The sequence below is a fragment of the Cucurbita moschata genome, unplaced genomic scaffold, assembly GCF_002738365.1.
Source record: "Cucurbita moschata cultivar Rifu unplaced genomic scaffold, Cmos_1.0 Cmo_Scf00044, whole genome shotgun sequence".
Lineage (NCBI taxonomy): Eukaryota > Viridiplantae > Streptophyta > Magnoliopsida > Cucurbitales > Cucurbitaceae > Cucurbita > Cucurbita moschata.
In genome coordinates, this window is record NW_019268560.1 from 2,095,445 (window position 1) to 2,110,337 (window position 14,893).

The 14,893-nt window shown below is 39.8% G+C and overlaps 2 protein-coding genes across 4 annotated transcripts; one reads left to right on the forward strand and one right to left on the reverse strand.

The window, feature by feature from the left end:
• The first annotated feature begins 304 nt into the window (after nt 1-304).
• On the forward strand, nt 305-7,900 carry LOC111434075 (homeobox-leucine zipper protein HOX32-like). Of its 3 annotated transcripts, none has more exons than XM_023071372.1 (19): nt 305-981; nt 1,045-1,236; nt 2,535-2,694; nt 3,007-3,119; nt 3,210-3,300; nt 3,413-3,508; nt 3,587-3,700; nt 3,775-3,858; nt 4,032-4,184; nt 4,288-4,362; nt 4,442-4,548; nt 5,205-5,391; nt 5,495-5,683; nt 5,754-5,837; nt 5,923-6,057; nt 6,194-6,519; nt 7,137-7,248; nt 7,367-7,516; nt 7,597-7,900. In XM_023071372.1, exons 2-19 carry the CDS (start codon nt 1,064-1,066, stop codon nt 7,741-7,743), a joined length of 2,496 nt encoding a protein of 831 aa, XP_022927140.1. In that variant the 5' UTR covers nt 305-981; nt 1,045-1,063; the 3' UTR covers nt 7,744-7,900. The 3 variants fall into 3 exon arrangements, with proteins under 3 accessions (XP_022927140.1, XP_022927139.1, XP_022927138.1); XM_023071371.1 differs by having other exon boundaries at nt 305-947; XM_023071370.1 differs by having other exon boundaries at nt 305-1,236.
• An 891-nt stretch (nt 7,901-8,791) lies between these two features.
• LOC111434076 (30-kDa cleavage and polyadenylation specificity factor 30-like) lies at nt 8,792-14,869 on the reverse strand. The gene is made up of 7 exons (XM_023071373.1): nt 14,312-14,869; nt 12,971-13,354; nt 11,909-12,071; nt 11,694-11,804; nt 11,420-11,488; nt 10,108-10,194; nt 8,792-9,946 (listed from the first exon to the last, which is right to left on the reverse strand). The coding sequence occupies exons 1-7, from the start codon at nt 14,710-14,712 to the stop codon at nt 9,041-9,043; spliced, it is 2,121 nt and encodes a 706-aa protein (XP_022927141.1). The 5' UTR covers nt 14,713-14,869; the 3' UTR covers nt 8,792-9,040.
• Nucleotides 14,870-14,893: the final 24 nt, after the last annotated feature.

Here is a 14,893-nt window from a genome sequence, read left to right on the forward strand (position 1 = left end):
CAACACCTCAAATCCACCACTAACAAATAGTATACCCGTCCGTCAAAGAGAGGTTTCCACACCCTTATAACAAACATTGTTACATATAGTCATAATCATTCCCTCTTCAACAGAAAATCGAACAAAACGACATAACTCAAACAAATACAAAACTATGAATCACATTGCTAGACCGAACACGAAAGAGAGCAGAGTAGAGGGAGAAAGGGCATCTTTTAGCAAAAGAGAGAGAGAGAGAGGAGAAATAAAGCAAAGGCATCAATAAAAACGCCTCTGCCACTCTTTTCTTTTTCCGTTCAGAAACATATATTTCATTTATCGTCGCCCACATTTCTGTCTCTCTCTGCTTCCCATTTACTCCCTCCATTCTTTTCCCCCTCTCTGTTCTTCATTTCCCCCTCTCTGTTCTTCATTTCCCCCTTTTCTCTCTGAATTTTTCCATCACAGTTTGGGAATTTCAAACCCATTTTTGATTCAGAAACCCAAAACCAAAGAGCAAAAAAGAAAAGAAAAGAGGTTGAACTGGCGCAACGCCAGCCCACCTGCCCTTTCATTTGCCATTAGCTGTTTGTTTTTTTCTGTCACTTTTATCTGTCATCAACAAACCCACAAACACTAAAACACAAATTCCCCCTTCCCCCAAACCTTTTTTCCGTGGGTTCATTTCATTTCTCTCTCTCTCTCTCTCACACTTTTCTTGGAAATCCTCGAGATAGGCGTCTCTGATTAACCCTTCATCACACTTTTTCTCCTCTTCTTCTCATTTTTCTCACCATTTTTGGGTCTTTTACCACCAACTGAGACTTCCCCAAGTATCTGATGGAGAGAGGAGGCTCTCTCCAAGAACAGGACGAAGAACATGAAGAACCCATTCAAAAACCCTTTTGCTGAAACTCAAGATCCCACTTCCATTACACTTTCAAACAGATTGTGAAAAGGGAAACGAGGTTTTTGTTGATTAGCACCTGAAATACTTTCTGGGTCGGATTTTTTTTGCTCATTTAGTGTTGCTAAGAGGCATTTTATGGCTCTTGCTATGCATAGAGATTCCTTGAATAAGCAAATGGATACCAGCAAGTATGTGAGATATACACCTGAGCAAGTCGATGCATTAGAGAGGGTATATGCTGAATGCCCAAAGCCTAGTTCGTTGAGGAGGCAACAACTCATTCGTGAGTGTCCCATTCTCTCTAATATTGAGCCCAAACAGATCAAAGTTTGGTTCCAAAATCGCAGGTAAAAGGCTCAATTTCTTCTTAACTTCGTTTATCTTTTTCTTATCTTCTGTGTTTTCATACCATATTTTCCCTTCATTTTCCTGACAAACCTGTTACTGAATCGATTTCTCAACAAGATAATGATAAATAAAATATGGGTTTAGCTTTGCAGGGCTAATTGTATACATTCTTGTCGAGATAATTTCACCCTCTTTCTGTTTGTATCTAACTTTTTAGATCTTGTCGAATGTATATAAGAAATGGGTCTGCTTTAGTGGGTATCCTTTGATTCTATATATTAAGGAAAGGCATAGATTTATTGATTAATAAACTAAAAGCTGCCTTTGTTTCAAGCTCGCTTTGTCATTTGATTTCTTTTAATAGTTTCTTTTTGAGTGTTTCACTGTTAAACAAATACTTGGTATGGAAGCTTTTCTGTTGTATGCGTGCAGAGAGAAACCCTGTTTCCTAATTATTTTGTCTCTCTTCCATTTTTGACTTAGCATTATTTACTTTTCTTGCATGCTGTTTTGGGAAATCTTATATTGCACTTTAGCTCCTCTGCTTTTTTTCCATTTTCTGTTCAAAGACAATGTTCTTGGAATGATTTTCTTTGAACATGTTTAGCTATGATATTGTTTCTGGATTGGAAGAATGTCGGTGTTGCATCTACTCGAAGGATAATCTGATCTAATCGAACGTTGTTGAATAACTTTATTTGGTTACGCTTGGGAAAACTTGTGTTTCTTTGCGATTTTAGACATTTATTGTGAGATCCCACCTCGGTTGAAGAGGGGAACAAAGCGTTCCTTATAAGGGTGTTGAAACCTCTCTCTATTAGACGAGTTTTAAAAACTGGGAGTCTGATGACGATATGTAACGGGTCAAAACGGACAATGTTATAGTTGTTAGAAAAAAGGGATAGTGAAAGAGATAGGAATAGATGAAAGCAGTGCTTTATTATTGTCTACTGACTCAATGCTTAGAGGTTACACAATTCCAGTATTTATAGCTAATACATAAACTCAAATCTAATAACAATCTCCTAAAATCTTGGTAGTTTAAATATTTGAATCATATCTAACTACTCTACATCATATCTTCATTTTGAATACTTTTAATCATATCTCAACAATAGTCGTAATTCTTATGGATTTAGAATGTAACCCTGTTTTAATGTTTGTATGAACAATTCCTACTTGTTTAGTTATTGATGTATGTTTGTCACCAATTTGACTGGGCAAGAAGGAATCCTTTCCTACTCTTTTCTAATCCAAGCTTTTATTTATTTGATAAATTCGATGTTTATATTGTTAGATGTCGTGAAAAGCAAAGGAAGGAAGCGTCTCGTCTTCAAACAGTTAATAGGAAGCTGACTGCGATGAACAAGCTGTTGATGGAAGAGAACGACCGTCTGCAGAAGCAGGTCTCTCGTTTGGTTTACAAGAACGGATACATGAGACAGCAACTGCGCACTGTGAGTTCATATAAGCTCTTTCATGTCTGTTTGGTACCGTTTATGAGTAGTGGACCAAAACTTGAAAATACAGAATTTAGTTGAATTTTATCGTTCATAACCGGGGTGGTACAATTCTTTTAAGCATTTCCGACGTTGTCCTTGTTGACCATTCTTTTCATGTTCTTGGTCTGATTCGTTTTGGTTCTCTAAATCAGCATTTTAGAATCTCAAAAGTATAATATCGGCTTGTTTGGGTTTGCTATCCTTGACAAGATGTCCTAATGATTCTTTATTTTACGAGTATCCCTATTGTTCGGTGTTTATTTGCAGGCATCTGGAACAACCACAGACAATAGCTGTGAGTCTGTGGTCATGAGTGGTCAACACCATCAACAGCAAAACCCAACTAAGCATACCCAAAAGGATGCTAATAACCCAGCTGGGTAAGTTCACCTTCTGAAACTAACGGTTTCGATGCGTGTTGTTTATTACTTGGTCTCATCAATTCATATGTGTATTGTTTTTGTTGATAGTCTTCTTGCGATAGCCGAGGAGACCTTGGCAGAGTTCCTTTCCAAGGCAACAGGAACCGCTGTCGACTGGGTTCAAATGATTGGGATGAAGGTAGGTCCGAGAATCGTTCATGACCAACTTGATGGTTGAACGTTCTAGGGAGCACTTTGATAGAGTTCTTCAATATCTGTTCAAAAGTTTGATTTCTTTGTACCTTATGCAGCCTGGTCCGGATTCAATTGGGATTGTTGCTGTTTCTCGAAATTGCAATGGGGTAGCAGCACGAGCCTGTGGGTTAGTGAGTCTTGAGCCAACGAAGGTACTTTGGATCATACAATGGACCTCTATTCAATTTTGTGTATTTTCTATGTTAAAAATATATATTTATTTATTGCAGGTGGCTGAAATTCTCAAAGATCGTTTGTCGTGGTTTCGTGACTGCCGTTGTGTTGATGTATTAAGTGTAATGTCCACCGGAAATGGGGGGACCATAGAACTCTTGTATACGCAGGTATGTTCTTATCATTATGTTTAACGAAGATTCGTGTTTGTTATCCTATTTAGCCTTCCTGTTTTTCAAACCAGACATATGCACCGACAACCTTAGCAGCAGCACGTGACTTTTGGACTCTTCGATACACCACAAGCTTGGAAGATGGAAGCCTCGTGGTAATCGTTTCTCCTGAACGTAGTTACTCTTTTTATGTTTTGACGTCCATGCATTATGTGATTTTTGAGATCTATAGTTACTTTCAGCATGTAGCACTATAGTTAGTCATTCATACGTGAAACGTCATATTTCAGCGATTGTTTATGTTTATTTGGGCTAAATATATGTGCAGATATGTGAGAGATCGTTAACGTCGTCTACTGGTGGCCCATCAGGGCCCCCTCCATCCAGTTTCGTGAGAGCTGAAATGCTTCCGAGCGGATATCTTATTCGAGCTTGTGAGGATGGTTCCCTTATTCACATTGTGGATCATGTTGATTTAGATGTAAGTTAGCTCTCGATGAGTGACTGCTTTTCTCCTACTGTCAAATCGATATTTTATTGTTCGATGTCTCTCTGTATCGTAAAAAGGTTTCTTTCACTGCCAGGCTTGGAGCGTTCCTGAAGTTCTTAGGCCACTTTATGAGTCGACAAAGATTCTAGCTCAGAGAAGGACTGTTGCTGTAAGAATTATTGCTGAACTGTTCATCCTTTCTTTGTGTCATAAATCTTAACAAATATTGTGCTTAAATTGTGAAACAGGCTTTACGCTACGTTCGGCAAATTGCTCATGAGGCGAGTGGAGAAATTCAATTGGGTGGCGGGCGCCAACCAGCTGTTTTAAGGACTTTCAGTCAAAGGCTCTCTAGGTAAGGCGCTAAACTTATATCTCGAAGTTAGCCCATGCTGGACATTTTTGGGTAAGGCTTGTGTGAGATCCCACATCGGTTGGGGAGGAGAACGAAACATTCTTTATAACAGTGTGGAAACCTCTCCCTAGCAGACGCGTTTTAAAAACCTTGAGGGGAAGCCCGAAAGGGAAAGTTCAGAGAGGACAATCTCTGTTAACGGTGGGCTTGGGCTGCTACAAATGATATTAGAGCCAAACACCGGGCGATGTGCTAGTGAGGAGGTTGAGTCTCGAAGGGGAGTGGACACGAGGCGGCGTGCCATTAAGGACACTGAGCCTCGAAGGGGTGGATTTGGTTGGGGGTCCCACATCGATTGGAGAAGTGAACGAGTGTCAGCGAGAACGCTGAGCCCTAAAAGGGGGTGGATTGTGAGATCCCACATCGTCTGGGAAGGAAAGCGAAACATTCTTTATAAGGGTGTGGAAACCTCTCCCTAGTAGACGCGTTTTAAAAACCTTGAGGGGAAATCCGAAAGGGAAAGCTCAAAGAGGACAATATCTGCTAGCGGTGGACTTGGGCTGTTACAGCTTGAGATGTTTGAAGTTTGATGAAATTTTAACAACTCTTGACATTAATTTCTCAAGTCACTTATAGCTTATGGAAATGGATTTTAGGGGTTTTAATGATGCTGTAAATGGCTTTGTGGATGATGGTTGGTCGCTTATGGATAGCGATGGAGTCGAGGATGTGACGGTTGTTGTTAATTCATCTCCAAACAAATTCATCGGTTCGCAATATAACCAATCATTATATCCTACTTTTGGAGGTGTATTGTGTGCGAAGGCGTCGATGTTGTTGCAGGTACTCTATTAGTCTATTCTATCCTTTAGATGCATGGCTAATCATTTCCATCTATATGTTTTTCGATATTAAGTATGAACTTTTCAACTACTTTGCGGTTCAGAATGTGCCCCCTGCTTTGCTTGTTCGTTTCTTACGGGAGCATCGTTCAGAATGGGCTGATTATGGAGTCGATGCATACTCGGCCGCATGTCTTAAATCCAGTGCATATGCTGTTCCATGTGCGAGACCCGGTGGCTTCCCTAGTGGTCAGGTCATTTTACCACTTGCGCATACCGTTGAAAACGAAGAGGTAATGACCTTTTATTCTATCAGAAATTCTTTTTCTCGGGTTTTGTTCACCATATGTCGTTCTTATGTAGTTCTTGGAGGTCGTTCGGTTAGAGGGTCATGCTATGTTCCCTGAAGAAGCTGCGTTAGGTGGGCGGGATATGTATTTATTGCAGGTTAGTTCTGCTTCATCTACGAGGAGTTCTTTTATAGACGCCTTACCTACCGTTGACAGTCCTTGATCAAACGCTTATTTGGCAGCTGTGTAGCGGGGTTGATGAAAGTACAGTCGGTTCCTGCGCTCAGCTTGTATTTGCACCTATCGACGAATCATTTGCCGACGATGCTCCCTTACTACCGTCTGGTTTTCGTGTCATACCATTGGAGTCCAAAACAGTTTGTGACTATCCTTAGCCACTACACTTTTGTTGAAAATTTTGCAATTTCAATGGAATATGAACTGTATCTTTAAAGGCTACTTTGAACTTGAAAATCTTTGTTAATGCTGTATATCTGTTCTTTTGTACGTTAGGATGCGTCGGCAGCTACTCGAACTTTGGATTTGGCTTCTACTCTAGAAGTCCGTCCTGGATCTGCCCGCCCAGGCGGTGAAACCGATGCTACAAACTACAACCTCAGGTCTGTCTTGACTATTGCATTCCAATTCACTTTTGAGAACCACATGCGGGATAGTGTGGCTGCTATGGCGAGACAATATGTGCGAACGGTTGTGGCATCAGTTCAGAGGGTTGCCATGGCTATCGCCCCCTCGCAACTTGGCTCCCAAATCGGTCCAAAAAGCCTCCCTAGCTCGCCAGAGGCTCTCACGTTGTCCCAATGGATCGCCCGAAGCTATAGGTATGAGTTCTTCTTGTAACTGTTAACATTCTCAATGAAATGTATGGTTTTGTTATGAATGTCTGAGAAGTTAAGCATAGAATTGTCCGTGCTCATTGTTCTAACGTGTGAGATCCCACATCGATTGGGGAGGAGAACGAAACATTCTTTATAAGGGTGTGGAAACCTCTCCTTAACAGACGCATTTTAAAAACCTTGAGGAGAAGCTTGGAAGGGAAAGTCCAAAGAGTACAATATTTGCTAGTGGTGGGTTTGGACTGTTACAAATGTTATCGGACATCGAGCGATGTGCTAGCGAGGAGGTTGAGCCCCAAAGGGGGGTGGACACGAGGCAGTGTGCCAGCAAGGACGCTGGTCCTGAAGAGGGGTGGATTGTGAGATCCCACATCGGTTAGGGAGGAGAACGTAACATTGTTTATAAGGGTGTGGAAACCTCTCCCTAGCACAGACGCGTTTTAAAAATCTTTAGGGGAAGCCCGAAAGGGAAACCCCAAAGAAGACAATATCTGCTAGGAGTGGGCTTGGACCGTTACATAACGAGACCACCTATATCATGTATTCATGTTTTTACGAGACCACCTTCTTCGGTTCCTCTTATAACATATGTTGAATTTCAGGATCCACACAGGGGCAGAGCTCTTTCAGGTTGAATCCCAGTCTCATGATGCTATCTTGAAGCAGCTTTGGCACCACTCAGATACAATCTTGTGCTGCTCTGTCAAAACTAATGTAATTTCATACAACTTAGCAATTAATTGAGCTACTCACGCCTAGCTAAGATAGCATAATTTTGCTAAGGTTCTTAAGCTGATGCAACAAATACTTACACGATCTATGAACTTTGCAGGCGTCTCCTGTGTTCACATTTGCGAACCAAGCCGGGCTTGACATGCTTGAAACTACGCTCGTAGCTCTTCAAGATATAACGCTCGACAAGATCCTTGAGGATGCTGGTAGGAAGATACTGTGCTCAGAATTCTCCAAGATAATGCAACAGGTAGATTTCTGTTTTGGTGATTTCATTTTAATGTTGCCACTGTTCACAGTCGACCTGAATTCGTTACGAACATCATGCAGGGATTTGCATACCTTCCAGCAGGGATATGCATATCGAGTATGGGCAGGCCGGTGTCGTATGAACAGGCGATTGCCTGGAAAGTTCTGAATGATGATGATGTCCATCACTGTTTGGCTTTCATGTTTGTTAACTGGTCATTTATGTGATCGGGAAAAATGTGGTTCGATCGGGTTATTTGTTTACTAAGTTATATAGTTTATCAATCGAAACGGAAAGAAAAGTAGATGTGAATGTAATTTGAAGGATTTGAAGACAAACTTTCATGTGCATTGTGATTTTGTTTTGGTCAAATTTGGTATGCTTTGAAACTGAAAGAAGATCATTGCATCAGTGCCTTCGAATAGACCAATTAAAAATATGGTTTTTAGTCTTGAAATTTCAGTTCTTACTCTTAGTCCATTTTTTTCAAACCTCTATTTTCATTGATGATGAGATTGTGTTTAATTTCTAAGCATTTTTCTTTTCGAACCTTTATTTTTGGTCGAACTCGAATCTAATGTAAGGCGTATTACTAACTTATTATATATTTATATATTAAAGTTGAGAAATCTTCAAAGATCCTATTAAAGATTCGGTAACTATAAAAATTTGGTCGGGTCTATTACTATAATTTTCTTGTTAATCTTATTCTTCTACAAATCATACACGTAGTAGTGATATTCCGGTCTAACCTTGGGATGTATCCTATGTACAACAAAGAACACGAATGAGTGTTCTTGAGGATATGAACTTATACAACAAGGTACACCATCTTTTTTGATTGCTCAATCATAAGAATCTAAACGTTAAATAACCTTATGCTAAATAACCTCCTAAAAATTTTAAGAACCGGTAATTATTAATCTACCTAAAAATTTTAAGAACTGGTAATTATTAATCTACCTAAAAATTTTAAGAACTGGTAATTATTAATCTATAGAGATAGTCTTCATTCTTAAAAACAATTCAAGATAAGTAGATAAACGTAGTTATGTCACAGAAAATGTACCATCAAGTGCGGAATATAAATTTCAAATTTCGAGCATGAAAAATTCGTAATTGACTCTTCGATCCCCAAAACAAATAAAATCTATGCCTTAGAAGCCTATCTTTCCATTTCTCCCAGATGTCCAGTAGATAAGGTAAAGCAGATCAAAAGTAAAATATATCCACCAGAGATAGAAAGAACTTGGCATTAGACATAACACCTTCACATCATCCAATATTGACTTTATGAGATTCTTCCCATTACCTGAAAGTTCTTTTACAAAAGTGTAAATCATTGTATGAATTATGACTCTGCTCACAAAAAGTTACCTAAAATGGAAGGTGTAAAATGAAAAGAGAGAAAAATGAGTACTCCAGTTTTAGAACTTACAACAACAACAACATCAACATCAAGTTCAACCATGTCTCTCCTAAGCAGGAAGACGTCCCAGGTCAGATGTAACTAACTACAAGTAATTACTGATCAGAGATTGCTGTTGCATCTCCTCCTTCCGAGCCTCTCCGCTTCTTCTTCCCTTCTCCATGCCTCGATCGTCGAGGTGCCTCGTCCTCACTTTCACTTTCTTCATTCCTAGAGGTGGTTCCTAGCCCATATTGCTCATCAGGATAAGTTTTTGACTGCTTATATTGCATTTCTTCATCATGTCTAGGCATCTCCTGGCCCTTGTTTTGGTCTGGACCTGTAATATATCTATCATTCCGATCACTACCCGGTCCTCCCCTTTGGTCCCTCTTAGCAGCTCGATTGATGTTTTGAGATGACGGTAATGCAGGAGGTGGATACAACGGAGACACGCCCATAGGACGACCAGGTCGAGCTGGGTTAGGACCAGGAACCCCCATCCCACCCATAAAGGGACCACGTCCTTGACCCATCATCATCCCAAATCCACCAGGAGGGAACATGACCCCAGGTTGAGAAGGTCGTCCACGGAACATCATAGCAGCTGGGGGATTCATAAAATCACCGGGAAACCTAGGACCGTATGGACCAAAGCCACGAGGAGCCATTCCAAACATGTCAGGCATGGGAAATCCGTCAGGTGTAACAGGACCATAAGGCAGCCCATCCGGACCCATCATCCCAGGTGGAAAACCCGGCATTCCATGAAAGGGTCTAGGACCACGTCCCATTGGCATATGTGGAGGCCACATGATTCCCCTGCCCCTTCCTCTGCCCTGAGCTGGTAAACCAACGGACTGGCCAAGACTCTCCTCCTCCTCCTCCTCTTCACTGTCTTCCTCTTCCTCTTCTTCGTTATCCTCGAACGGGACAATATCTGGGTTCTCACTTCCACTGCCAGGATTAACTCCCCTTGCTTTCTCCTCTTCTCGTTTCAATTCTGCTGCTACTGAGACGGCCTGATCACAAAAGTAACAAAAATAAACTAAGGAAATTCATCTAGAGCTAAATTCTGAAACTGCCATTATCACTTCCTCAAATTTCATCTTCTTCCTCGCTTGCTTGCATATGTAATCCTTATTTTGTCAGGGGAATGTATTTCAAAATTTTCAAAGCATACCATGAGTTCACCATCTGGCTCAAGATAAAGCAAAGAAGCCAGCTGCTCACCAATAGAGAGCTCTAGCTCTTGGCAATCTCTACTGATCTACACTTGTAAGAGTACGAGAAAAATGATGGCTCAATTAGTATCCAATGCTACCACTGACTGCAGAACAGGATATGAAGTAAAAAAAATATCTTCTTCAAACAATTATTCTCCACGAACATGGATGGTCGACAGGAAACAAATCAAAGCAATGAGCAGAAACAGGGTGCCAATTAAACAGATATTACAAGATAAACGCGATGCTAAACTCTACCCGGCAACATTAGCAATCTGAATAGTGCAACACTGCTCTTGGAGAAATCTTGAAGTATTCTTTACAAAAATGTCTTTTGATAACAACATTGAACCAACTATTTAAAGGCTACAAACCAGCCTTAGAACAACAAACTTACCTACCCAAAGAAGAACTAGGATTAACAGAAGAGCAGTAAAACTAACAGAGGATACAGTAAAACAAGCAACACAGTAACTTAGAAACAAAACAAAGACTAGTGAACAAGGATGATGAGCGGAGGAACAGTGCACCACTAGAATTACGGCTGCTGTTCTGCATTCTGAACTGATCAGCATACATGTTCAAGATTCCATTGGAATCATTTCATGTTTTTGTTGGATTCAAGCCTTTATTTAAGTCTATTATGTTTGCGCCAAAGTTTTTAATTGCAGTCAAGGAAAGAATTCACGAAATGGTGGTTATTTTAGCAGGAAAATGAAGCTTGCATTACTTGCAATGGTTCTGACAGTCTAATGTTAGTCTACTGCTGCCTACTGTGATTTTCTCAAATTCTTGACAAAATTCATCCTCTCAAGTTAAAGAGCGAGGACAATCAGGATTTTCCATCCCTCATGATTGTATCAATCATGTTAGCCCTCTCTGCTAAATGATTCCTGTAAGATTAAGTAAAATAAAGATCGCATGGTCTACATGAGGCAGAGTGTCACTTCTAGTAACTTCCTTGAAACTAAATCCTAGAGAAAGCTCCCAGATCCCCCACAAGGGGAAAAAAAATAAAGAAGAATAAACTTTCATCCAAAAGATTGCAAGTTCTTAAGAATGCTCAGATAATTTGATTTCAAGAAAACCAGTAATATCTATTATCACCAGAAAGTGGAGAACAATATAATAATAATAAACATAAGAAATAAAAGAAGTGGGACATATTTTCAAGAGTTCACAACACAAGTGAAAGTAGAAGCATCCAAAAACATCTGCAGATGTAAATATAAATAGAAATCTTTCTTCATCAAGCTCGGGATTCTAAACCTTTACTGGTAAGTTTTCATTATATGGATTCCTCAAATGACGAGTTTTCTGGAAGGATAGTTCACATAACTGCAAGTAACAAAGTCAAAATTATTCATCGCATCATACAGGACTCAAATCGACAGCAACAAAATCATCCTTCACAATATAATATAGTTTGACCTCTAAGCTTTATCATGCATTTGTCAAATTCAGATTTTAGCTAGCTTCCAGGTATCATAGAAAATACAGACAATACTTTCTGCATAAAACTATAGATCTAAAAAAATGAAACCTTCAGCCATTTGAGTGAAAAGTTTTGCCCATAATGTGCAGTTCCATGTGCATATTTCCAATTGCCTCCACTGACAGATCCACCAATTCTGGTCATCATCTTTGCACAACCCTAAGCAGCCATTGCTAAATCAGTATGATTATCTCAAACAAACACACATCGATCCTCAATGACCAAGTAGTGTCATACACAAACACAATGTGAATGATTAGCACCTGAAAATGCCGAGTCCGATTGACTGAGAAAATCAAAATAACGTTATCAGCAGAATCAAAAGCTTCATTAAGTTTGGCTTCATTGCTTCTTTGAGTTGCCCATACCCCTTGTTGTACAGATAATTCCAAATTCTCGCGGTTGCAACTTTTAACAATAAAGTACCTAATTTTTCAAAAATAAATTAGGACATTCAGAGTATTTAAAAGGTTCATGTAAGAGTCTGAGCTTTTTTCTTTTTCCAAAATTATATTAAGAATGGGTAACCACTTGTCTTTATCAGAAGATGAATGGAAAAGGTTACAGAACCAAAATAGGGTATCCCCCTTGATAAAGTTCTACAGAAAACAACTCTACCTAGCATAAATTACAAAGGGGGTATAATTATAAGCTGGAGAGACTACATAAACTTCAAGTATTTGCAAACTAAATCAAAAAGGTCTGCAAGAAGTGTCAATCCACAGATTTAATGAGACCCTAACATAACAGAGTATGAGCTATGAGCCAATAGATTCTAGCCAATCAATAACAGAACCAACAAAGTGTTGGGGAAAGTAGTTTCTTGACACTTAGCAATTGACATGAGATGAATTGAAATGGAACATGAGCACATGGTAATGAAGCTTAGGCATAGAATTCAATAGCTTGATACAGAACTGGTAAAATAATTAATACCTTAGGATGATACCATCCATGCCCTTCTATATTCTTGCGTTTCTTCCCAATGAAAGCAAGTTTTCTGATATTGAGGGAAAAAAAAAATGATACCCTTCACCAAGCCGAAAGGCAGCTCGTATTGTGCTCACCAAAGGAGCAATTCTTCTCAAAATTTTAAAAGGTACTAAGTTGGAATCCCATTCTAACTAAAGATTCTTGTGGTACAAGGACTACAAATTAATAGGAAGAAAAACAATGTTGACTACTGCCGCTTAAAGTAACCAAACAAAATCACAAATATGATAGTGCTGAAGTTAAATAACAAATCGCTGCAACACTGTTTCCATATGATACAAAAACTGAGTTGAAGTAATATGCAAAAAGACTTCAGGTCGCATCAGACACACCTAGATATTCCTGGAGGCAAAGACGTTGCAGTTGTGTTTAGTTGATTGGGCTGGCCATTAGAAAGACCTTGTGTCTGAGTCTGGCTGGTTTGTTGTGCAGTTTGTTGAGCTTGCGGCTGTTGGACATCAGCAGATTCTGCTGCAGAAGGGTTTCCTAAAACTCCTTGAGTAACAGGGGCCAGACCCTGAGGAATCTGAGATTTTTCATTCTGTTGGGATAAGCCAACTCCACGTTGTGAAAAGAATTTGTTTGAGGAACCATAATTGTATGAACCTAATTGCTGTATTTTCTGAAGGATTTCTTCCACTGGAGGTGGAGGTCCAGGCAGCTTTGCGTGCCTATATCGACAATCAGAACCATTTGGACAGAAACCAAACTTGTACCTGCAGTTACAGTGTTTAGCCGTCAGAGTATAACATCCAATGTTTTTTAAAGAACAAAAATCGGTCCAAAAAGATGTATTGCAGAAATTAACTTAAAAAATTATGTTAATGCAATAAATGTCGTCCAAGTAAAACCAGGGAATCATTTTGTAAAAACTTGAATGAGGATTTCACAAGATCTAGCACCATAAATATATCTAACTATAACATCAATTCTACATGTATTAGTTATGTTCTTATTGCAGCCATACACATGCATAGACTTAAAACTTAAATATCCTTAGAAGAATCATTAATTTCATTGATGGAGGGAAAACACAAGAAAAGAAGTATGCATTCAAACAAGGTCCAACACTACCTACTATTACTTTGCTCATATAGTAGTGGCGTAGGGATACTCCATTTCATTATTTTTCTCTCTTGGGTCCTTTTCAAAGGTCCTTGATAGTTCCACTAAAAGAATAATGACACAGTTGTTGGGTGGCAAAAACTTTAAAGAAAAGGCTTGAAACTCTTTGGATTAATGAAGCTAAGGCCATCTCGTGAGCTTTATGGTTAAAAGGGAATTCTAGAGTGTAACCAAGAAAGGAAAGAGATCGGAAGGAGGCTTGTGATTTGGATAAGTTTCTGTTCGTAGTGCCAACGACTTATGCAACTGTTCTTCATTTGCAATCTTGATGCTCTTTTGGATACTCATGGGAGAATGTAGATTTTGTTTGCAAAATTATATATATTAAAGATGAAGGGCAAAAAATCCCCAGTCTAAAATCTAAGAACTGCATATGATACTAATAAATTCAACAACTAGGGATTAAGAAGAAGGGCATAAACGATAAGAGCAGAGATCGATCACCTCCTATTTAAAGAACACAAAGAAATTAAAGAACCAAGAATGTAAATCTGACAAAGGGCCAACAAATAAAAGACATAAATTGAATTGCAAGTTCCAAGACGTACATATTACACTCCTTAATATCTTCATTGGTATGTTTGTACACGCAATCCTGCTCACGGCACTCGCCATAGAGACGGAAGAATCGGCAAATGGGCATCCGAGACTTATCATACTGGTGAAGGAAGCCACAGGCGTCGCCCTTCATACAGAGGCTTCGAAGCCAATGCCGGCAAACCGTTTGCCGGAAGCTCCTCCGATTCCCGACGTTGCCGGTTGGAGCGCCAGGAGCATCAGCTGTAGCAGCAGGACCGACGGCGCCGGCAACGGAGTTGGCGGAAGCGGCGGGGAAGGAAGAAGAATCTGACTGGATTATGGGCAAGGAGGAGGTGGCGGCGGGGTTAGTGGGGCCGGCATCGAGGCCGCCCTCGAAATCGAAGCTGAGAACGCCCTCGGAATCCTCCATTAGGAAAGGGAAATCTTTACCGAATTAGGGTTCTGCAGAAGATCATAGCTCAAATCAAGAAGCAGAGACTGGAGAGTAGTAGTAACGAACTTGAAGGGAGTTGCAGGTATATGGGTTTTTCATCAGACAGTGAAAGAGACGAAGAATTTCAGTTTTATTTACTTTTTCTGCCACTGGGATC